Source organism: Gasterosteus aculeatus, chromosome 14, assembly GCF_964276395.1.
Source record: "Gasterosteus aculeatus chromosome 14, fGasAcu3.hap1.1, whole genome shotgun sequence".
Classification (NCBI taxonomy): domain Eukaryota; kingdom Metazoa; phylum Chordata; class Actinopteri; order Perciformes; family Gasterosteidae; genus Gasterosteus; species Gasterosteus aculeatus.
Genome location: NC_135702.1, coordinates 7486835 through 7511850, shown reverse-complemented (window position 1 = coordinate 7511850; position 25016 = coordinate 7486835). Strand labels below are relative to the sequence as shown.

General features: G+C 45.0%; 1 protein-coding gene across 2 annotated transcripts in view; it reads right to left on the bottom strand.

Annotated features, from left to right (window-relative positions):
* The window catches only part of unc5cb (unc-5 netrin receptor Cb), a 99169-nt gene extending 90247 nt beyond the window's left edge, over positions 1 to 8922 (bottom strand). For both annotated transcript variants that reach the window (XM_078087812.1, XM_040197748.2), the window contains exon 1: positions 8189 to 8922. In XM_078087812.1, coding sequence (XP_077943938.1) covers positions 8189 to 8294 — 106 coding nt within the window. In that variant the 5' untranslated portion in view covers positions 8295 to 8922. The remainder of the gene's footprint in view (positions 1 to 8188) is intronic.
* Positions 8923 to 25016: the final 16094 nt, after the last annotated feature.

Here is a 25016-nt window from a genome sequence, read left to right as displayed (position 1 = left end):
CTGGCAATCGCGCAAATTATAGCAGCTTCGACAGCGTGCTTTACATATTAGGAGTCATAAAGTAAACCCTTCACTGTGGGGCTTCTGTCTGGGCCCCATTTAAATGAGGCCCATTGAGGCTGCCCCAGTTAAACACTGTCTGCCAGTGCTCCGGTCACTGGGGACTGATCGTGGAGATACGGCACACACACACACACACACGCACACACACAGACACACACACGCAGGCTCACAAACACACGCTGTACAAACACAGGAAAGTGCTGACACCCAACTGCAATATCGAGTTGCAAACTATTACTTGACTCACAGTAACAAAGCCCGAAAGGAAGAAAGGAGGTCACGCGGTGGGGCGTCCAGGTTAGTGGGTGTTCGGTAGTCGGAGTCGAGGGCGGAGGGGCGGGGCGGGGGGGCATTCACTCTCCTCTGAAACTACTTAATTTGCTTTAAGAGCTTACTGCGGAAATAAAATGTTTTTCCAGCACGCCGGCGATGAATTCCACAGTGTTTGTCAAGACTTGTGCTGTGTGAGTAATTACACAAAAACAGACACAAAGACCCATTTATCCCACATTCAAGCAGGATTTTCAAAAGCATCGTATTTAAATACATCGCTGACGCTCAGCGCATATTTGAACTTTCTTCTTCTCCTGACAACTGGAGTGCGGGGGGGCATGGGGGGCTTAATCATACACCGATGCTCACCAATTGTGAAGCTTTAATTTAGCACCTCATTAAACTCAGTAAAAACAACAACTTTACACACTGGCATTCTGACACACATTTAATTCTGCCCTCTGGTAATGGTCTGCTCTGTTTAAAAATCTGTTTGGCAGCTCTGTAGATAACAGATGGAAGAAAAATGAGGGGAATTATGAGAAAGATTGATTTCCTGGGGATGAATGGTCTGGTGTTCACACAGATTTATCTGAAACAGACTTTCCCGGACTCTGTTATTATTGAATAAACACGCACGCGCGCGGGCACGCACGCACACACACGCACGCGCACACACGGTGCCACCCTCGGGACAAACAAGAACACGAGCACACACGCGTGCTCACACGCAAAGTTAAGAAAACAGAAGCAGGCTGAATTATGCGCGTATGAAGGAAAATATTGTGCGAGGTGATAAGAGGTGAAAGGGTCCAGACTGCGAGGTACAAGTAAGAGTTTCTTTGCAGCCTCTCGCCCCCCCCACACATCTGAACAAATCTAGTGGTGGAAATCATCAATTCTTACAAAGTAAGCACAAATGTGGTGTGGTCACATCATCCGTCTTTTGTCATGCCCCCCTCCCTAATGTCTTGTAAAAATATATTCCTTCAGAAGAACAAGAAGAAGCATTGTCCTCTTAGAGGTCCCGAGCCCTTCTCAAAGGAACCGTAATGTAAACCAGAGGCTATAACTTCTCTTGCGGCATCTCAAAGCAGACACAGGAATGGGGGGGGGCATGTAAGAGGGAGTGGGGGCAGGCAGATAAAAGTCCCTCATTTGAGCCCCATAAAAAAACAAGGAGGCACAAACATTTATCTGGTGCAGGGCTTTCATCGGAAGCTTTAAGACCACAGCAATAACAGAGAGAGCAAGATGCTGATAAAGTGGAGACAGGAAATGGGGAGCGTGGGTCTCCTGCTCTCATGTTTCAGTCTGGACCCATACCTGCCCCCACCGCCCCCCGGCCCTCCGCCCCCGCCCTCCTTCCCCCTTCTCTCCGTTCTGCTGACATACATGAACCACAACCCGCCCCGACCAGACATTAGCGCGGCGTCTGGAAACCACAACTTCACTTCACAATACAGAGATGTGACACGTCGGCGGAGGGAATGAAGTAAACGATTCAGTCGGAAGGTACATCAAATGTGTGCGTATATATATATATATATATATATATGTGTATCCACTTGAGAGTGATATTACAGACGCATGCTGGTCTCATTTTTCATGAGGGCTTTTATATATTTGGTCCCGTTCCTCTCGTGAGGATGGGAGCACGAGGGCAAAGCCGTGGATTAAGGGTTTAGCTTTGTCAATCACGGGCTGAAACAGAGGGAAAGATAGCAGCTGGATTTCCATTCTGGAGAGCGGGCTGGATTTCCATAGAGATGTGAAATTTCAGGTGATTGCCAAAGCCTCAACGCAGCATGTGCGACTCGGGTGTCATGAGTCACCATTGGTATCATCTCACTCATTACCGCCTCAGCGCTACGCTCGACGTTCTCACCAGACCCCAGAACACGGAACCTGGCTTTGCCATCAAAAGGTGCCCCGGCAGAGGCTGAAAGAGATGTTGGTGCTGGAGGTGGATTTTACTCTTCCTGTCTTGGAATGATCTCATCACCTATCAAAGCGGCGGTGTGTTGTGGATGCAGTTCTCAGAGACGCCTCTTTGTGTCGTTTCAATGCACGTGGTTTATGTACAGTATTCACTGTCGGTCAGATTTTCTTAATTTCCCTCAGTTACTGGGTAAAAATATCTGGTTGAAGGAAATCTACCAGCGCCATTTCCCTTCTACAGGGTTGTTTGTTACCTTTAGACAGAGGTAAATGTTTCCCCCTTTCTACATTCTTTGTGCTAAGCTAAGCTAAGCGCCGCTCACAGCGGCTTCATGCTGTGCTTACAAATCCGAGAGTAGAATCAATACTTAATTACAAACAAAAAAAAGCACATTACCCAAAATGTTCAACTTTTTTTCTTTAATTCATCCCTCAATTCTTGAGCAGTGCCGCTTCTCGGCGCCATGGGTACGCAACACCTGAGAAGAGGTTAGGATTTTCTCACACCTTCCAACTGCAGTCGGAGCATGTTCGTCCCTACATTTCTGGCCCTCTGCATGAGCTCCTCTCATCGCGTGGTTTCATGTTAGGACTCGGCTTGCTATGAAGTAGCTTGCAAGACTGCGGCGCTCTCCGCGCTGCGCTGGGGAAAACAGAGACGGCGAGAACACTGTTAAAGGACATGGGGGAAATAACAGCGATCCCACTGACTCTGCCCTTCATCAGCACTTTGAGCGTTTTATATTGTATGTAGTGGCCCCATGCGAGCATCATCTTCAATCCCCCCCTGACTCTGTCTATTTTGTACCTTAATCCACTTTCCAAGGTAGAATAGCAACGGTACGGGACATTAGTTTATTGCTTTTTACATCAGAATAATTATTATGACTATTTTCATCGTTATATAACAAACATGAAGAGAAAGCAGAATGTAAAACAAAAATATAGATAAAACTCCAAAGATTAAAGTTCCTTCCACCTGCTAGCTCCTATTTACCTGTGTTTGTAATGACGTGCCCTTGACTGATTTCTTGTTAGGAACAGACACAAAAAGTAGAAGGACATTAGCGGTTGAGCACCGTGGGGGGGAAGGTGTGTGTGTGTGTGTGGGGGGGGGGGGGGGGGGGGGGGGGGGGGGGGCTGATGCCAAATTAAAGGGCAGAAGTGGAGTGTGTACTTATGCTCACTCATGATGTGCTCTGTCAGCCCTGCCGCTTATAATGGCATGGGAAGGGCCACTTAACTCGTAATCACTTCTCCCCCCCCCCTTTGGCTCTGGTCCTCCTCTCTACCCCCCCGGCCCCTCCCCTCCCTCCCCTCCCTGCCCCCTCGACCCCTGTTTTTTTTACTGCTGGCTCTGATCTCTAATCATAAATGAACTGTAGATCAAGAGCAGGGACAGTGGTCCCCCCCCTCCTCCAGACCCTGCACCCCCCCCCCCCCACCCCCCCGTTGGCTGAGATCCTGTAATCACAGAGCTCTTGGCTATTAAGAGGCCAACAAGCCTTTGAATGACATATGACTGTAGCTCTAATGCATCAGCCATCTCAACTGTGAAGAGCCTTTTTCTGGCAGAGCGGATATCATCAGGTAGGAAATCAGGTCACCATCACCATCACCACCATCATCACCATCACCACCAACACCATCAGCACCATCATCTTTGCAATCATTATGCCCCATCTGATCCGGTGGCGTAATTGAAAGTGGGACCTTTTTACACAATTATTTTAATTTCCCCTCCAAAACCTGAAAAGCTAAACTTAGCTCAATAGTAATGTATGTCATAGGCAGCACTTTGACTTGCCTTTACTCGCACAAACACACACACACGCGTACACACGCACGCACACAGACTATCTAGGTGGTGGAGCAAACACGGCGATGCAGGTCAGCCATTCTGGCACAGGCCTGCCTGTCAAGTCCCGCTACTTGTGCCGGGCTCTGCTAATGGACTGCTAATAGAAGTGAATGTTGCACTGAGAAGCTCCCCTGTAGTTGAGAGTGTCACACAGGGTGATTAATGACACACTCTCTGCTCCTCCCCTGTCCATCGCTGTCCTCACTCCATATCTCCCTATCACCCTTCTCTCTCTCCTTTTTTCCTTCTCCTCCCGCTTCCCGTCCACTAATCTTTCCGTCCCATTTGCCTCCTGCGTGTCCTTGCGGTCACCCTTTTCTTCTGACTTTCACGACCGCAATTCTTTTCCTCTCTGGGCGGAGGGGAGATTATAGGAATGTAAAATCAGTGTCGCGCTCTCCGGCAGTCAAGTTTATTCGCAAAGCTGTGGTTTCACGACGCTTTGAATATGAGAGCAACAAATAAAAAAAATGGCAAATAAACCTCCAGAGTGAGAGATTTTTAAAAAAAGAGGGAGATAACAAAGCTTTGAGGTTTATTTCACTGCGTGCTTCCACTCGGCTGGTCACAGGGCGTAAACGTGCAGAATGTTCTCAGTTGCTTGAGGGGGACACTCGAATCTGGTGCACGAGCAGCGACGGCAAAGCACACAACCATCAGGCGTATTGTTGACACTGAGGTTTTAACAACATTCACGTTTTTAATAGACAAATAAAAAGCTTTTAACTTGTCAATTTGTTCTACGCTCAAATAAAACAAGACAAACATTTGTAATTTATCTACCAGTATTATATATGATTGAAGAAAGCTGTTAAATAGACAATTAGAAAGGGAGATAAAACAATATTATAAATATTCAGAATATTTTTTAAAAGCTTTTGTTTGGTGGCTGGTGAAATATCTCTGAGGTGAGTTTGGGGTCACTGAAGGGAAGTTTGAACTGACCCCCAGTATTTCTACAATGTGGCTACAATGACAGCGACAGACACACAAACTGGGCCCGGCCCTAAAATAGCTCCATTTATATTGCGTGCCACCATAGCAGACACTTTCCACAGTAATTATCACTCACTTCCACGCGCCGCCTGCGGGCTTAGCGGCAGCCGGGCACTCACCTTTGACCCCACTCAACGCTGTCAGACCTTCCTGTACACACTGTTTACTTTGCCCTCTTCCTCCACCCGTACGTAGGGGAGTGTACCTCTAAATATCAATTTCCTTCAATTACCTCAAATTGCTTGACTTTTAGTGTGTCATATGGCCAGGTCAAAGGTCGTGGCAAAGAGCCATCGCAGAGGGTAATTTATAAATACTGCTCTTTACACACAAGGCGCTCATTGTGCGTACGAGTCCTGTTTATAGAATGGTGGCAGTGGTTGTAACGTTAGCGGTCCCCAAACAGACAGTGCTTAAGGCCACGGGGAAGCCAGTTAGCATAATGATGATAGAAATAACATTTCACATTTACCTCAGAGTGACGCTCGGATCAAGTGTCATGTGGAAAATAGCAACATCTTATTGTCACTAATGAGGCACCTTTGACGTTTGCTTCCTCAGAGGGCAGAAGGGGGCAGAGACAGGGACATGGCCAAAGAGGAGGCGAGAGACGTGGGAGCAGCGGGACGGAGTAACTGAACTAACCCGAGGAAGGCCGGTACCCAGGGTGGGACACTGCGATACAGAGTAAACATGTGTACGTTACATTATTATTGGTAGGAATCCATAAGGGGAAATACTTCAAATGGGGTTGTCTGTGTCTCACAATGCATTTACCACACAAAGGGTTTAGAAATTCTCTTTCAATCCATGTTGTCTTCCTTACAGCTACAGTATGTCCTCCGTGAAGCAAACCTGATATGAAATCAATAAGGACGGTGCAGCTTTTGTCCCCCCGTTTGACGGATAAACCATTCTAATCTTCCGCATTGACCCAGTTGCACTAGAAACTGAGAGAAAAACTTTTTTTAAAACATATCCTGCGTTTTTTCTTTTTTTTTTTTTTTTACATATCATCAGTATTCCACATATTCCCACAACGACTGCACACAGATTTGGACACTGCACATGCGGAGCAGCTCTGCCGTGGTGCTGAAAATACTGGGGGGGGGGGGGTACATCTGTTCTTGCACCGAGGGTTCCCAATCAAGCTACTGTCACAGAGCTCCCAGCTACCTCTCTGGCAGCTCCCAGCTTATATCTGTCTCAACCTGTCTCCTTTGTCAAGAGTTCAGCAGGTTAATGAGCACTCTCATTTCCCAGCGCTCACTTCTTCTGCAGATGAGGGGGGGGGGGGGGGGGGCACGCCCCCCCATCAAAGGCTACGTCAGGAAGTGAGAAACCTGAACTGTAATGGCCGGAGGAAATGCACCTAAAGTAAGTATAGAAATATCTAAACTAAAGTGGGTTGAAATGACTCCACGCCGACGTATCCAGGAACGGGGGGGGCGCTTGAGTAAGTGAGACACTTTAATCACCAGTAGTTTTACACTGAAGAAGTGACTCTCTAGCGATTTGGAAATGTGTACAGCTCATCAGTGCCCAAAAATAGCGGGGCCCATTAATTAGTCCCAAACGATGTTCTCCTGCCGTATCGACTCCTTAATGGACAGAGAAGGACCTTGTTCGCATTCCCTTCTAGTCAATGACACGGGGCTCTCTGGGGTTTTGGAATGGGTATTATGTCATTTCGCCCTGCCCTTCAGAAACCGGAAACCTGCTTTTTTTTTTTTTTTTTTTTATTCTTCCTGTTCCCCCCTTTTTGCTCATTAACTATGTAGGAGTGAGATAAAGGCCCCGAGCGGCTCGGGTAAGGTTGCTCCCGTATAGCCGCCTATATGGGAGATGTGCCCGGACCTCCGATTCAAGCTGGTGACGAACAGCCTGTAACTTTCAAAACAACATAGGACACGTCATTGAAAAATCTGACACTGCCCCTTCTCTCCCGGCTCACCGCGTTATTCGGCCACGGTTCGTTTCCGAGAAGAGCAGGCGGACCACCTACCAGAGGCAAACGCGCTTCATCTGGCGTGTGACACACATGCACAAACACATACTGAACATTCGCCCTCACACAGATGGCTACCTCCTAGCCCCCCCTTTGTTTGACAGACAATCCCACTCAGGAGGGAGCAGATTAAGTAAAATGGCTTCAGGTGTTGTGGCATTATCACAACGCTCTTCATAACTGACAGCTAGTAGGATTTAAGGAAAACATCGTTCAGCAGACGACTCTAATCCGTGGGAAAAAAGCCGGCGAAAACGCTTAAGCTTTAAAAAAAATAGAAGAGGTGCTTGCTGGTTGAAGGTAAAGACGGGGAGAAATTAGTGCTGATTATTCTGGCGTGAGACTGAAAGAGGCCTCAGAATGTCCAACACTTTGGTTGGATCCTAATAAAGATCTGTCTTCTCAGCAATCGTCAAATAGTTTAATAGCTCAATAATCATCATTACCGGATGAGCTCATATCTTATAAGTGAACATCTTACCGAATAAGCTATTAATATGTACATTAAAACAATACATCATTCGGTGGACTTTGGTTTAAAACATGGAAAGAAAATGAACAACATCCTCTTGAGGGTTTTCACAGAGTGAGCAGATGTCGCATTAAAACTAAATTCATAGCAACTAGGAAACTGGGTCAAATTTGGTTGGTAAAAATAATTAGTGTTTATGTTGACACCTTCTCATATATGATAGGCTATAGTACATTTCATTTTCATGGAAACTCGACAGCATTTAGCATTGATCTCCTTATTTAAACTGGTGGATTCTTACACTTTTATTTCGTCATTTTTTTTCCCCTCCGAATTAAGAGTTAATTTGACCTTGTCTTTCACATTTTCCTCTTTAACACACATTCCCACGACTCGGGCCTTCGTGGTGATCCATGTGCCCGGTTGTGTTCCGTCAACTATCAGCGTCGGTGGACTTCAGGTGCTTTTCCTCTCCATAAGCACGCAGAACTTTAGTCCACTTTTACGCAAAGGCAAAAAGCCCAGTTCAAAGGCTCGACAAAAGACTTTTTTGGGGGGGGGGGGGGGAGTTTACCTTGAGCCAGGCCGACGTCCATCAGGAGGATAACCAAAAGCCAAGACGCAGTCCGCATCTCGGGCGCTCCTCGTCCCTCTCCGGCGGTGTGCGCACCGTGGCCCATGATGGGGAGTCAAACTCCGACCGAGTCACTGGGAGGTTGCGCTCAAACACGCGCGCTGCCGCCGCTCTCTGTTGCGCGGAATCTCCAACCCGTCAAAAATAACAAAACAAAAAAACTCCCGAGAGGAGAAAACAACAACAACAACAAAAAACAACAACAAATGTCTCTGCAGAAAATATATATATATATTTATCCAGCGCTGAGTTCATGCAGTCATGTAGAAACGGTGGCAGCCTGAAGAACAAGAGGCGAGTGCATCGCCCTCCGTGCGCGGAGGATGTGGCATTAAAATGTGCCCGCGTGTGATTTCCCCCTGAAAGGTTCACTTGGTTTGTCTAGAGGCGAGGATCGATGTCTTGATGACAGATTCATGCTCCGTTTAAGTCCAGCGCACACTACCAGAGTCCTCCGGTGAGTCCACTCTGCGTCGCACCTTTCACGCGTGTCGACCAGCGCGTGCGTGAGCTGCGCGTGAGTGAGTGAGTGTGCGTGAGTCTGCGTGAGTGTGTGTGTGTGTGTGTGTGTGCGCCTCGCGCTCCACTGACGGGACTGATCCGGGGGAAGGAGCGGTCTCTGCGGGCTACCTTGCTCCTTACAGCCAATCCAAGTGCTCCGGCAAGTGGCGGCGCTGTGTGAAAACCCGGCCCGGAGAGAGGGGAGGAGCGGAGGGGAGCGAGGAGGAGCGAGGAGGAGGGGAGCGGAGAGGAAAGGAGCGAGGAGGAGCGACGAGGAGAGGAGCGGGAGGAGTACGGAGGAGAGGAGCGGAGGAGCGGAGAGGAGTAGCGGAGCGGATGGACGTTTTAAAAAATGCGCGATTATTGGAGGAGTCGGGTTCAATGAGTCGGGTTCAACGAGTCGGGTTCAATGTGCGAGTCGATCGTTGGAAGTTGAGTGGGCCTTCAGCTGTGAAGTAGATCTTTTGAAAGAAAGATTTACATTAGATGTAATTTGGTGTTTCTGTTCATTACAAAACATGTGTGAATAATGTTTGAATAAAGCGTATTGAATGAATACATGTGGGTTCGAGCCCTCTCCAAAAGGACAGACGCCAAAAGATAAAACAGATACATGAATGAGGAAAGGAGACAAAAATGGGTTGTGACCTCAAAATTTGTATTGAATCTTTGGACGTATATTTGTAATTAAATATACTGGCATTATACCTTTTGAGGTCTCAGAGCGTTATTGAAATGAAACCATTTTACTATAAAGTAGCAGGACAAAATCTAAATGCTCAAGAAAAGTTCTCATGGATGTTGCAACGGTATTACAGTATAACTTTCCACTTCTGGGAGTAACGAACAGGTGCTTCTGCTTCCCGGTCGCATTTTGAGAACATAAATCGTCATTAATTTAGCGTGTGCAGGCGCTACAACAGGAAGGCGTAATTTATCTAACGGGGCCTTGCACTCGCCCTTGTTTCTGTCACTCTAATTGTTATTTAGAAGTAGTAACAGCATGTGACAAAGCCTGATCAATAATGACCTCAGCCTAACAGAGAGAGAGAGAGAGATAGCGAAAGTAACACACACACACACACACACACACACACACACACACACACACACACACACACACACACAAGGGGAGATTTGTTTCAGTGATTGCGATAAAAGACTCATGAATAGTTATGTGTGCATGACAGATGTCTAGGCAATGCCCCCGATATTTGGTCATTAATGGTAAATACGAGATTGACACAATCTCTGCAGCAAAGCAAAACGTGACACACTTATAAAATATGAATACAGTGTAAGAAGCGTGGTATTCTCCTCCCTTTTATCAACTCGCACTCTGATGTCGATGAGCAGCTGTCATCCCGATGCCATTTCAATTTCAGGTCGGATGTGTAGGAAATTGCTTTTATTCTTGATTCCAACTCCTTCTCTGATGGGAATGATGGCTGTGTTTAAGATCTCCAAAATCAAGCTTCATGTTGTACATTCCACATACTGCACCAGCGTGTTTAATGAGGTACCGCCGGAGCTCCTATTTCATGGCGGCATGGATTCAACAAGGTGCTTTAAACCTCTGGGTGGTTTGGTTGATGTGGAATTCATAATGATGCATTCACGCTCCTATCAACACATTCCACAACATCCCAAAGGTGGTCTGTTGGCTCGAGATACGACGAGCGCACGAGCTGACGGAGGAAAAGCTGAGGTCACCGCCGCGCTCCTAAAGCGAGTCTCGAAGGGACGCGCGCGTGTGAAATGGCATCTTTATCTCGCTGCATGTATTCATATGGACAAATAAAAAGTGGCCTGTAACCATAAAGACCATTTCCTGGTCGTGTGTCACATTTTAAACCTGGGATTTCTCCTCTCGTCACCCGAGCTCCGATGTCTCACACTGCCCCATTGTATCGTGCTTTTGCTGACTGGAGCAGGAAGGCGGCAGAAGCCCATCCGATTCAAGGTTAAATGATTTGTGCTGTTGTACTGAGCTGTCTTTACTGGTGGCCTTTTAACTTCAACAAGTGTCGCCACTCTCTCGCTGGCTTCCATCATGAGCCGCCGAGGTGCCAAGTCCAAACCCAGCAAGGGGAATCTTGAGGTGTCAGTTTGCTAAAAACGATCTCTATGGTTGTTTATGTCTCAATCTGCTGTGAACTGTGAGCATGCGTCACATTATTTAAAAGGTGTTCATCTGAAATTGTGCTTTTAGTTATAAGCCCCGATCACACACAACTCAATGATTATTTTAAATAGTAAAGAATCACAATGAATAAATGTTATTTCTAGTTGGTCCCGTTGTTTGGCTTGGCAGCTACATCAAGGTTTAGAATTGTGTTTACATGCCGTATTAATGGCTTCTCGTTGCATCTGAGACGCACAATTACTGTATCCAACGAGGGATGGATGTTGAAATGTACCAGAGAAAGGATGGAAAATGTCTTCCGAAAAAACATATTGAGCCGTATTTGCCCCCCAGATTGTTAACATGACCCTTTCAGCAAATAACTCCCCTCACATTCACACCTTTGTCAGGAGAGAGACGTTTTGCCCACAGCTCTGCTGCTGGATGGATGATTTAGTCTTTCAGTAAACTTGATACTGCAGAGTGCAACAAGGCCCAGGAGGACGGCCATGTCTGAGACGGTGGAAGCAGAGTGTCTACAGCAAACAACCCCGGCAGACTGAAAGTCCCTTGAATCAAATGCCCATTTCAGCTTTCAGTTTAAGAGCAACTGAACTGCTGAACTTGACATTCTTTATAACTTCACCTTATTTATGCGTGACTGTCTGAGTCACTTAGCCGTTGGCTTCAATGGGAAGGCACCTCAGAAGACGGATACTTAGTGCGTGCATTTCATCTTTATTGTCTGCAAAAAGGGAAGAGTAAAACACAAAGTTCACCCCATTTAGATTATATCATTCGGTGTCACAATCTGTCTTTTCCTAGAACAGGTGGAACGTGTGTGTTTTATTTTATCAGCGGCTGTTAGTTTTAACAGGAAAGAGGAGGAGGCTTTGTTGAGCAGGAGATCCAAGGGATGTAAGTGAGCTCTGTTATCCTCAAAATCAGGATGAAACGTACCGTCTCATGCTTTTCAACACCAGTCACCTTTCTTGACATAGAAAGCTTTCCTGTTTTCAGCCACGGTTGCTGTGTGCTTGGCTATTGGTATACAGGTTGGTTCATCACTTTGGCCAAAACTGAAATATCTCAACAGCTATTAAAAGGTTTTCGGTGAAATGATTTTGCCGACATTCAGGATGAAACATATTATGAAACGAATGAATCTTTATACAATGTATTGTCACCAGATTTTATACTCACATTCATGATTCCCAGTGGATGAATCCCAATAACTTAGGGGCAATCCCCCGTAATGCCAACAGGAGGATGTTATTTATGGAGGTTATTTATGGATTGCCATGAAATCTGTTTCAGATATTACTTTGATTCAGGTCAAAACCCCAAATCCTGCTATTATTTAAGGCCCACTTACCCGCCAAACCCTGTGTTCATTAAAAACATTGTAATGCTAACGTGGTAACCAACAGATCCTCTTACAATCTGCATGTTATTGTTAACATGTTAGCATGCAGAAGTTAGCATTTAGCTTAGACTCTCAATCTCGTTACCACATCGTCGGCATCCTGTGCTGAACAAATGTCAGACGTCGCATATTCCCGCTGAGCGCTCACTGGACCCCTGTTTCTACCACCAGGTCGCTGATCGATTAGACAGATTCAGTATATAGGCAGAGTGACGATAATGTGACAAAAAGCAGTTTCCATGTAGGACCCGCTCGCCAACCTCAAGCCCCCCGCCCCCCCCCCCTTCCCCTTTCCACACATGCGCACAAACAGGCCTGGACTTCGTTCTAATTTTAAAGATAAACATCACCGAGCGAAAATGGAATTGGAAATTAATCACAGTTGGAAATTAAGTCACCTTTAGGGGTATTCTTCTCCCCGATCCTGGTACAGGTAGCCGGAGTTATCCTGTGTGTAGAGCTGCTGCACGATAGAGAGGAATATGAATGATGACAAATGGCTTAATATGTTTTGCACACAAAGCAGTGGTTTCGGGGCAGATTCTTTTTTTTTTACAACTGCGAGCCACAGAGACACAGCGAATGGTGGCGATGGCGGTGTATGCGCCACACAATAAAGCTGCTTTCCATCGCTTTGGGCACACTTTACTGCTGCTCTTGATATCAGTATTAAAAGTGATTTGCAGCTCCGTATGTGGCAAGGAATCAAAACTTAATTTAGGCAGATAAAGATGCCATTTAGGGGGGAGATAAAGTGCTGCATCATGGGAGATGTGTTCCCCAGCCTACTCTCAGCTCCTCACCCTCACTGCGCCCTCAGATTTACTGGCTCTTTTTTCCTGCTCCATAAAACAGCAAATCTGCTCGCCAGGCGACACAGGCAAATGTTAATGGATTCATTTATCAAGAACCTTCCACTTATTTACGGTCCGCATCCATTACCGCCGCATCTCCTATGAGAGAAAAACCAGTGGCCAAAGTCAAAATATCGATTTGCCTGTCCGTCACGACAGTGAGTCATCCTGGAAAAGCCAAAGACGGTGCTGCCGCCAAGAGCGTGTTCCAACATGACAGCTAGACAATCACAAGCTTTTTTCTATGGACGGTGGTTGATTATGTAATGTAATACAACGTAAAAAGTGTTTGATCATTTAGGATTATTTTTCAAATCTCACTTTGCGCTTAATTACCATCTCTATTATCTGGAAGTGATATGATGAAAGTACATTATCAGTCATAGTCCCAGTGCTGAAATCTCTTTTCTTTTTTTTGCACACACAAAACGTTGATTAATATCAAAATGTGCTCGCCTCGTAGAATTAATGAACTTCACCCAATGGAAAATGTCAACATGCCAGTGCTTTATTTATTCATTATTTTCTGTTGCAGATAATGGGCTTTTCAATATCCTTCTTGGGTATTTCTTAACTGAAAAAAATAGATGTCTGTTTCTACCACGAGGGAAGCTTAAAAGCGGGGTTGTTTTGTTCTGACCACTTATACAGTACAAAGAGCACCGGGGGTTGATTATATTGGCGTGCTGCAGCTCCTTAGACCACCAGGGTTGCTCCGGTGTTACTGCTGACACAAGCCAGACCTTGACCCTGCGCACCAGCCACTGATGGTTCAGACTTCTCATTTGAACACTTTGCCTGAAGGAAGGCGAGCTCCCCACTGTGCCACTGAACCGACAACCCCCCCCCTCTTACATCTGCTCCACTGCACCGGGTTTGGCTGCTGCTGCTGTGGACACTGAATGAAACTCCACTTTAGTATCTGGCCGAACCTTCCCTGATCAGCACTAAACAGATCTATCACCAAATGATTCACGGCCACTGATGGAGCTGCAGTGAGGGTAGTTGTGGTAGAAGTAGAAGTAGTAGTAGTGTAGAAGTACTTCATTAGTCCCTCTCGGGGATAGTTCTTTATCGCAGAAACATCAAAAGCAATGTAAGACGCTGTGCCGAACATAAGCAGGTCACACGCCATCCAGCCGCACATAAGCGCCGCCATTTTACTAATTACACACAGCGTCCTGCATGTCATGGAAAGAAATGCCAGTGCGAAGTTCATTCATGCATGGAGAAATAAATACAATGAGTCTCATTTTTGTTCCTCTGATGCTATTGTTCGATTTGTAGTCATTAAATTAAGCTCATTAAGGCTCTTAAGGTTAGACAGCACATCAGTAGCAACCTGGACCAGTGGCATTTTACCAGTAGCGCAGAACAACAATTACCACAAGGCAACTACAGGATGTCTGGGATTCAATGTTTAATAAACACTGAGTACATCTTTGAAAAGAATGGTTTCCTCTCTTTCCGAGGCGTGCTGTGGATCACATCCATAGATGTTGCTGCATCTGTTTCATCGCCCATCATTTCCTTCCTCCTTGGTCTTTTCCCTTTTCCACAGTCCCCATCTCCCGTCCGGGGAAATGGTTTGGCCTTTCTGAAGTAAACAGGCATTAATCACTCGGTGAGAGGGAATTGTCTGAGGGACAGCCCAAGGCATTTGAAGGGGGCCACACAGGTGCACATGGGACCAGGAGATAGATGCCGCAGGGTTGCGGGGTGTTATGGCCCCCAATGGGACGTGTAAAGCAGCAGCTGATGGGGTCAGCGTGTTCACCTTGGGTAAGTGTGTCAAGGGCAATGAGAATAGGAGGTGGCACTTTGGCTCGGGGTGAAATATGTTGCAATGGGCTCATACAGTGAAATACAATCTTTAACTTTCTGTAGTGTCTCGTGTCCCCCTTTTTACAACAATAGAAGTAGCTCACACATTTGGATAAGCATGCATTAATGAGCGATCCGTCATAAATATGACAGTAAGAAGAAAAAAAAAGCATCAAAAACTTGGGAAAAGCCAGAAAAAACATCCAGTGTGTACTTTCTGCCTGCAAAAGTACATGGATGAAGTATTATTATCTGACAATTCAAATCTATGATATCAACCACAGAATCTGACCTCAGCCAAAGGTTTATGGGCTTAACCTTAAAATAATATAAACCACCCATGACAAAATGTGGACAAAGGATGATTTCTAGATTTTTGTTCTATTGTGGTAATTGTTTAGCTCTAATAAACGATGAATGACATATTCTAACGCAGTTTATAAAAGATGAACGGCAAGCATAATGGCCTTTTTAATCTTGACAAGTGACATTGAAAGAGTAATTGTTTAGTTCTTTGTGAATTGTGTATTTCAAAAGGATTCAAAAAGACATTGTTGACTGCTAATTGGGAGGATGTTTTTGTTTTACGGACTATTGTGTGAGCCCATGAATCAGCATGTTAATACTCATTGCGAGAGTTTTAATTCGGCCAATCCAAACACATTTGTAATATTGCATTTCTCACACGTTGTTCGCCTTCGATTAAAACCCTAAATATGAGGTAGGGTTAATAAAGTCAGGTATATTCTGACGCAACCAGTTATTACTGACATTTGCAATCTCAACTAATTGGTTCTAGTGTGTACTCATGACATGTTTTATGACACATTTTGGCACAAAGATGCAGTTCAATGACCACAGGCCATTGTCATTCATTATGAACATCTGTAATTTAATTAAAATCTCCAGTGTTAGCCAACTAAGATTTACTATATGCAACACAATATTACACAGTCCAAAGGCTGCTTTGTGAGACGCATTCATGGAGGACTAGTGGCTTTTCACTGGCAAAGAATCGACTGGAACAACTGAAAATAAAGGGCAATGAACAGAAAAGCTAGAGGAAAATGCCTCACATTAAAAAAAAAAAGATAGCGGTTGATTTTTCGATCATCCTTGGCACAAGTACAATAACGCAGGATTAAAACACCACATTTTCAATTTTTCCACAACATCGGTAATGTTGCCAAGGTTTGCAGAGAATTCAGAGTAAGACCATTTTGATAATTAAACATAAAACGTGATGAAGATACTTGAGTGTATTTTTCTCATTAACATACAGCTAGAGACGAAACAAGGTGATGCATTGTGTGTTGACTTTAGAGATCCTTTTCTCTAGTCCGACAGAGATATTCCTGCAGCGACATTCATGCCACAGCCTTTGTATATTGCAAAAGCTATTGGTCTCTTTAATCAATCCCAAAACCCACAGCCTTCGTTCTGGTCACAAATGGTTAAAGTTCAGCTGAAGCATTTATTTCGCTCCAGCAGTCCAGGTTAGACCAACAAAGAGGTTGTAATACAAAATTACAGGAGCAATAACAAACACCAAAAACTGTTTCAATGTACATATGAGTGCTGTTCTAAGACAGTAGTAAAAACCAACAACCTATCTTGTTGATCAGATTACATTTACGTAGCGTGTTGTTTGTTACGTTTCGTGAGTTTGCGTGTTTTAAAGCTTCAGCTTCTGCCATTCTTCAGCTCATTAGAACCGCGGCCCTCAGCTAGACAGCAGGGAGACATATGTTCCTCATCTTAAGTGGTGCTTTAAAAGGTATTGATGGTTTAAAAGCAGCTAATAAGTGATCGATAAGGTCGAGGGGCAACCGGTCACTATATGGTCAACCGTTGGGAACTACTCTACTAGTAAAGGGTTGTTGCACACATTCCAGACCGTTTAAAATGATCCATTCCCAATAACGCACCACGCCTATTTTGCTATAAATAGATAAATATAAATTGGTATAATATATCATTAGATCAAATATCACAAATCCACCGTGGAAGCCGCCTTAGGTCCTTTGCTTTGAGGCGAAGTGACAGTTGGGTAACAACTGGAGTCTTGGCAAAGCCACAGCAACACTGATTACAATCAGCCAGATGGCTGCCAGGCAATGTTTGGAAGTAATTGAGAAGGAAGGCAAAAGCAGATTTGATAGCAAAATTTATCCTTCGTGCCTTTAATAAACTAACGCTTCATGAAGCTGCCAAACGTTCCGACAAATCTATTTTCTCTTATTTTAAAACGTCTCTAAAGATCATGCAGAACAAAAACCATGTAAGAAGTAAGCCAGCATTGTGATATTATATACACATATATACATTCCAGAAATGGTTTTCACCACTATATCCATGATACTTCTTGTTACCCTGCCTCGTTCAACCATCTAATTCAAGCTTCACAGTAGTCTGGATCCCTCACAGTTTGGCAAGATCATGCAAAAGTCCAAATTCCTGGTGGATGACAGAAGAAGGGGCAGACTAATGCTCCAAAGCACGAGAGCTCTCCACTTTCTTCAAGATGCTTTCATCTGGCTCGGCTGAAAGTCAGGCCTGTTGTTCTTTGTCGGGGTGTGAGTTTCAGCTGTATTTTGAACTGACGTGACACAGCCAGTAAGGGTCTGTACGTCCGGCGTTTAAATTACTCACGACTTAAAGGCCCTACGCCGGGACGTACGAGCAAGATGTCATGTCTATCTGTTAGCAATGATTTATGAACGCTCGAGGGCCGGATTGTGGTGATGCAGTCAGACTGAGAAAGCTACTGTAAACACAGCGTGTGACACTTAATGACGGCTCGCGCAGGAATCCATTACCCTCTTTCACATTCAGCTCTTATGGCACTGCACAAGACCTATTTGTCCTTTTCCGGGAGAACAAAGGGCCAAAGTACTTCAAGGTAAAAAAGAAAAAAGAAAAAAATCAAGCCATTGCGAAATACAAAATCCACAGAATTTTATGCCCAGACAAACATGGGCGAGTGAGCTCAAATGGGTTGGAAGACTTGGATCGTGTTTCCCTGTGCATCTGTAACCCAAAACCTACAATCATCAAAGAAATTCCAATAAGCAGTGGAGACATTTCCCAGAGAGCATCCTGTGGGGCTCCTGGTGGCGAGCAGCCGTGATGGGTGGGGTCAGTGTGTCAAACTCCAATCCTGCCCCATTACTCAGCAAAGGTCCCATTAATGTATCAGCCATCTGATCTGCACAGCTGCACAGAACAGGGACAAGGAAGGGGGAGGAGGGGACGTATGGGGGGGGGGCATGTAAACACAAAGAGCATGTAATTCAAGGAGAGGGGGCGGAGGACATTGTTGTTGCACAAAGTTCGATGATATTTCCCCTCCTCGCTGCTGCAACGCAGGCATGGACGCAAACTGTCAGCACAAGGTCGAATCAATCGAAAAAACAGCTGATTTGGAACTCGGGTCGCGAGTGAGCCAACGCGCCTCTGCTCGTGTGTCTTTGTACGGTTGTGCGAGGGGCCCCTGTGTGTCGGCGCGTGCCCTCAACACAAAAGAGGGCGAAAAAAGCATGTGTGTTTGTGTGTAGTCGCACGGTAAGCATCTTTTTTTCTGGGAATGACCTGCTTGTCTCATTAATAGGTTGTTGCCGGAGGGGAGCAATATGCAAACCAAGCAGGAAAAAATGGAAATCAAAATGTTTTCTCCCTCTCTGCCCTCCGTGGTCACAGACGCTCACTGACGGAACACACGTAATCACACTCCCAGTCACAGTGCATCCAATTATTCAGCTCATAAAGCACTTACGGTCCTGATAGGTAAGAATTTTGATTTATAAATAAACATTTGCTAAGAGAGGCTCACTTAATCAAATGCATTTGGCACATGGCTGTTTATGCAACTGTATTCATGGAAAAGTAAGTAACTGTTAATGGAAGATGTTGTATCTGTTGTACCAGGCATTCATTTTTTTCAGTTTGTATACACAGTATATTGTTCCACAAATCAGTTTTTGTAATAATGCACAGTTACTCACTGCGATAATGAACAAATCCTAAAAGACATAAAAGGCTAAAGGCAAATGTTCCTAAATCCCACACGCCAAAAACCATTAGGCACAATGTTTAAAAGCAGCATATTTAAATGCTGCAGACAAATTGCACCTCCAGTCAATACTTTGTACACTATATTGAACAACAAACTACCGACTAGAAGATCCTGTTATTGATTAGTAGTAGAAACCAGACATTGGGGGGGTGTTGATGAAAAATCAAAAGGAGGCATTATTTGCATTTCTGTTGTTTTCTCTCCACCAGTCTGGATCCCGCAGAGCTTTGCACCGGACCCCTGCTGAGACGGGCTGCAAGACAGCCGCGGCTTTAAGGCACACTTCACTTCGGGCTCTGAAACAGGGGAGACGCGATCTGCTGGGGTCCCTCCTGGGCAGGGGGGGCGGATGATATCCCCGGACCCCTGCGCTGTTTCTGCTCCAGGTTACACCGGTTATAGCAGGGCGGGGTGGGAGGGGGTCCTCCCCTGCCGGTCCCTGAAGGGTCTCCTTACGCTACGGGTGAACTTCAATTAAAAAAAGGTTGAAGTCAAACACTGAAGACGTCACCTTATTAACCAACCGAGAAAAGGACAGTAAAGATGAACTTTAGGAAGTGGATGGATTATATGTAAAGTGTGTAGGCTGCATTGGCTGCTACCTAAATCCTGCCTCATCTGATATAGTATGATAATTGTGATATGTTTATTCATTTGTTAGAAGCAACTATGTTATCCGTCAAACACAAATATATAAAATACACATTTATGACACTGTTATGTATTCTATGCAGCAAAGAAAACGTTGCATTGCATTGTGAAACCAAATGATCTGAGCTTCCATAGCAGCCGCTTGCACTTTAATTACAATGGTGGAAATGACACCTCTTCAGCCGAAAATAGATTTTAGTCATTTCCAGTTGAATGCGCATCTTCTGAAACATTTGCAAATAAATGGTAATATAAACTTCAACCACAGATAAGCGGTTGACGATAAATGAATGAATGAATATACCTCCTTGCAAGTATTTCAATTAAATCATCAGCTTTCTCTAATAAACCCCGTAACCCCGTTTTCTCTTCCCGCACCTCTTTCCACTGTTGGCGTTTTCGATCTTGTAGGTACAACATAAACATTGCCGGTCTCAATTCCATCGACATTGTTGCTAACTTAATCCCTTCTGAAACAGAAGGGTTTCAACCTTTAGCCGGCGGGCTGGAAGGGGAGGAGAGCTGAGTGCAGGCGGAGGAGGAGGGTGTAGTCACCGCATTTTACAGCATTGTGCCGCGCTGTAGAAGTGGCAGCGCCCCCGGGGTCATTTAGATAGGGTTCCTCTAGCCTGAGGTGTTAAATTCAAAACCACATTTATCATCACAAAAAAAACAGCTTTTCTTTCAGCGTTTGCTCACTTAACTTTAATTATAGCTTCCTTTTCAGGGGAGGGAGGCCATTAAGCAGGGTTGGGTCCTTAACGCTCTCCCCTCTTAGCGTAGGCTACTGTGTCATGGCTGGATACTGCACTGATATGTGGAAAGTTGAAATGGATTCTGCTTCTTCACTGGGCTAGTAAACACTCCTCGAGGGTCAGCGGAGGATCTGCCGTCCCTACGGATGGAGATGAGAGGATTTTTGAAGTAGATTTCAAAAGAAAAACGCAGGCACGGCTGCAGTATGGAAGGCTCGGGCTGCAGCAGCAGCGAAGGTAAACACAATCCACGTTTGAAATGACTTAACGACACTTTTGCCTCTCGCGTATGCATTCAAACGGGTGCACTTTTGTTTGTGCACGTGTATTTTTCCTTCTATAGGCCTCGTGCACTTGGCCCATTTCCCCCTCATTGTGCTGTGAATATGAAGACGGGGGAGATTAACTGTGTTTCCTGTTGGTGAGGCTTTGATGTTAAGTCCTCGGGGAAACGCTGTTCAGTCGCATTTTCCCTTCATCTGCTGTATGTCATTCAACGTGTACAACCACCTCCAAAGTCACCGAGCCCTTCGTGTTGTGCACTGTCTGCATTCAGGGACATCGGTCATGTTCATAAGAGCGGCCTCTAAGTTTGACCTCAACTTGATCAAAAAGCTTTTTTCCTCTGTTGGGGTTTTAGGTGGAAAAGCGCAAGGAGAGAAACAGAACGGCGGGTCTGAATACATGTCTGCGTCTGGTACTCTGTTGTTATTGTTGTTCTAGCCGTGACGCACAGAGGCCTGAGTTCACTCGTACGGTCATTCTTCTCGACAAAAACACAACACAATAAAGTCACCATGAAATGAAGCGGCCACCGACAAGATCACGCGCACACAAATTAATCCTCTCCAAAGGACAACAGCTGATTTAGCATCACACCGTTGTTGGGCTCACAATAAATACACAATTTACAGTAAAAAAAGAAAAAAGCAGCAGTGCTTACAGAGCTTGAACAACATCACTCTTTTTTATGTTTCCAAACCTGTAGTCTCAGTGGCGTCAGGTAGTTACGACGGGCCCCCACGGCACCGTATTATGACGGGGCCCTTGTGTACGCTATAGCCATTAGTAATGAACTCACACACACACACACACACACCATTAGGCTTATACATATTTTACCAACAATCTGGATGGGTGGCACAGCAGCGAGTCTTCTTATCCGCAGATCAGCGGATCAATCGCTGATCCTCCAGACTGTGTGTCAGAGGGCGAGACACCGGGCAACAATCTGCTGTTCATAAGTACCATTTATATGTAAGCCCATGTGCAGTGTCTCAGATGTGCATTAGTACTCTCAAAGACCCGTAAACAAACTATAAAGTCAGTGGAGTTCCCCTTTCAAAGCTGTTTCTATGATCTGCTTTGAGTTCTGTGAAGGGATCTCCCCAAATCTCCTTATCAGTCAGGAACTCTGACAGGAAGCATTCGGTCACTGAGCAGCCTGGTTATTCAGGCACGTATCCATCACTTAGAAGAAACAAACTATTTATTGACATGGTCAAAATGTCTTTAATTTCATTATATTGGCAATGTGGACAAAATTAGATTAAGGTGTGAACTTCTTTATTACAAGATATACTTTGGATTATTACGTTCATGCGATATAGTTCAGTGGATTCACTGCAGATCTTGATGCTGATCATGACACGTTTGAGCGCCTGAGGCTCTTTTTCTACGGAACAAGGAAGTTCTTTTGATTAAACCTCTCAGCCTTCTGCACTTTGATAGCTGAGACCTCTCACACAGAGGTGGATTACAACTGTGCTCCCGTGTGGAAAAAGCATGCGGGTAATGTTGTGGTTTTTATCATGAGACCAAACTTCTGTATATCTAATGCATGTTGAGACGCAAGGCAATTTTAGGTGAGTCTGGGACATCAAAGGCACCAAGGAGCAAGAAGACAGTAAACCGGGGCCTTGGCGGCAGAGCTACAAAGGTTTGGGATCGGTGGAGCATATTGAACGTATGCGTGTGTGTGTGTGTGTGTGTGTGTGTGTGTCATCATTTCCTGATGTTGGCAGTAAAGCTGAAATAATTGCACTTTGGTCATAAACTCCTCTTTAAAAGCCTACTGTTATTTATAATTTAAGCAACATTGGAAGCTTTTGATATAAAGCTGGAGCGCTCTCTCCAGCTGTCAGTATGATAGACAATTTCGATTGTACATGAATTTCAAATCATGGTGGGCCATACGGGGGTGCCAACATAAACAGGTACAAAACTCCACTAATAGGATTCAAAAGGGGGCAATTAAAACCTCTAAATGTAAATCAGCCGCATCCGCCGTGCTCCCACTTTTTCCACCCTGTGGATGCCTGTGAGCTGAGAAGACCCCGTCGCTCCGGTCGTCCAGTCTTCCTGCTCTGAACGGAGGAGAAAAAAGGGGGTCCTGCAGCCTTTCCATTCAATTATGGGTCATGTTTAAATCTCCCAAGCCTAAGAGGAAGAACAGAGGAATCCGGGGTGGTGGCTAACTAATGCAGACTGAAGGAGACACACACACACAGACACACACTCGGTCTGGATATCCGAGCGCTGGAGTGGATCCAAGCACGCCGTCTCTCTGACTTTATGTTTAGCAGCTATTTTCAAATGTTTCCCTTTTTTGGTTTTTTTTTTGGGGAGTATTTATTAGCGTGCTCTCCTTGTATTTCCCCCATGCAATTGCACCAAAATAAAAATATAACAATTGATTAATTTGTTTCAAAAGAATGTGCGATTCCTCTTCTATAGTCATAGTATTTAATTAATTACCTAATCTATTTGCCTATCCAACTATCTATTTAAAAACTTTAGGATCATTGATGGATATATCGTTTGAGAGACTCTAGATTGGATAGAGCTGATGAGAAGACTGTGGTATACCAGATGGCTCATTGTGTGTTCGCCTTTTTTTGGCAGTCTGACCCTCCCGAATGTGGAGATGAGAGGCCAGCTTGGATTTTTTGGGGGGAAATAACTCTGAAATGTCCCGGAGTGCGTGTATCTGTCACCCTCTGTGCTGGGCTGGATGTCCATCCGCAGACAGTAGACATCGTGATATTATTTCACAGCTTAATAAAAGAAAATAAGAAATGAATAAAATGAGCTGCATGTTCTTCGATGCTTTACATCAATCTATCTATGATTTGCTGAGCTACAGGTCCAAAGACGCTTTGTCCAGTTTGCAACATTAAATCCCAGACACCTGATCAATTAAGGTTTTAGCTAAAACCATCCTAAATTTAGACATCAGCGGATGTTGTATATTTTCATCAAAAGGTTCTTACAACGGCGACAGCAGGCAGCTGGACAGCATTTGGGAACAGAGTGACTCGCACTTGTCTTGGAGTGTCGCAGTGAAGAGAACTCGGATGCGGAGAAGGAAGTGTCCCAAAATAATACACTTCACTTGATCTACCGAGTCCCATAGAGCTTGAAACAACAGCACGTTGTGAGATGCATGTAGTGGTTCTAGTTGAGTTTAAGGACAAACTGATGTTCCAAACCCGAATATCAAAAGAGACTCGACAAAACAGGTTCAGCACGTGCTGGTAGATAGAATCTGACTTTTTGTGAGATGTTCTTCAGTTGGAAATAAGGCAGTGGCTGAGCTGCCACCTTGAGGTTTACAGATGTATTTAAATGTATCTTTTTGAAATAGCTGGAAAAGATACATGTTTATAAAAATCCAGGCGCAATAAAAACGCGTCACATGTCCAAACCAGCCGCTGTTAAACTTCACTTCATTTGCGTACATTTATGGTGGGAAAGCCTTTGGATGGGGCCAGCGTTCCTAACTTTAATAACTCTGATGACTTTGCTCTTTATGGTTTTGGCCTTAATGCGCTGTGTGATGCATTGCACCGTCCGCTGCAGCAGACGTGGTGAGGGCTGATGGGAGACGGCTGGTTGTATGTCACAGTTAGAGACAGTGGAAATACGTCGACGGTTCAGCCTCCAACTGAATAGGACACATGCTGGGAAATTTATGGAAGTATTAAACATTAAATGCCCTGATGCAATTGCAATTTCATGATGGGGGAAAATGGGATAGTTAATAACTGTCTTAGGGAGCAGATATCTTGCTTGAGATGAGCTACAATTAGGTCAATCTGGCTGGTGCATTAGAAGAAGGACAAGAGGCAGTTTCAGGACTTTTCTTCTTTTGGTGCCGGTGAAACGCGGCATTAATCACAGTAATGTTGCTGCAGTGGCAGCAGAGACAGCCCCCGACGCCTTCTCTGCATAATATCCCAAAGTGGAGACTGCATTCTCTTTGCTAAGTTATGTGCTGCCACCAAGCTTTCTGGCTCGCAGCACGAGAACGCATAGGGCCTCTCCGCGGAAACTTTCCTCTATTGCTTCTGCAGCGTGGAACAATAAGGAGCTGGAGCTCTCCTGAGTTACTGTGAATCACATCTGCACAAAGAACGTCAATCAAATCCAAATTGAGGTGATAATGCATAGTAACCTCAGGATGGAGAAAGAGGCATTTAACTGTCTGTCTTTTATCGTTGCCAGGTGACGAGGCAGATACTGGCAGCGGCGAGATATTGTACGAGAAACGCTTTG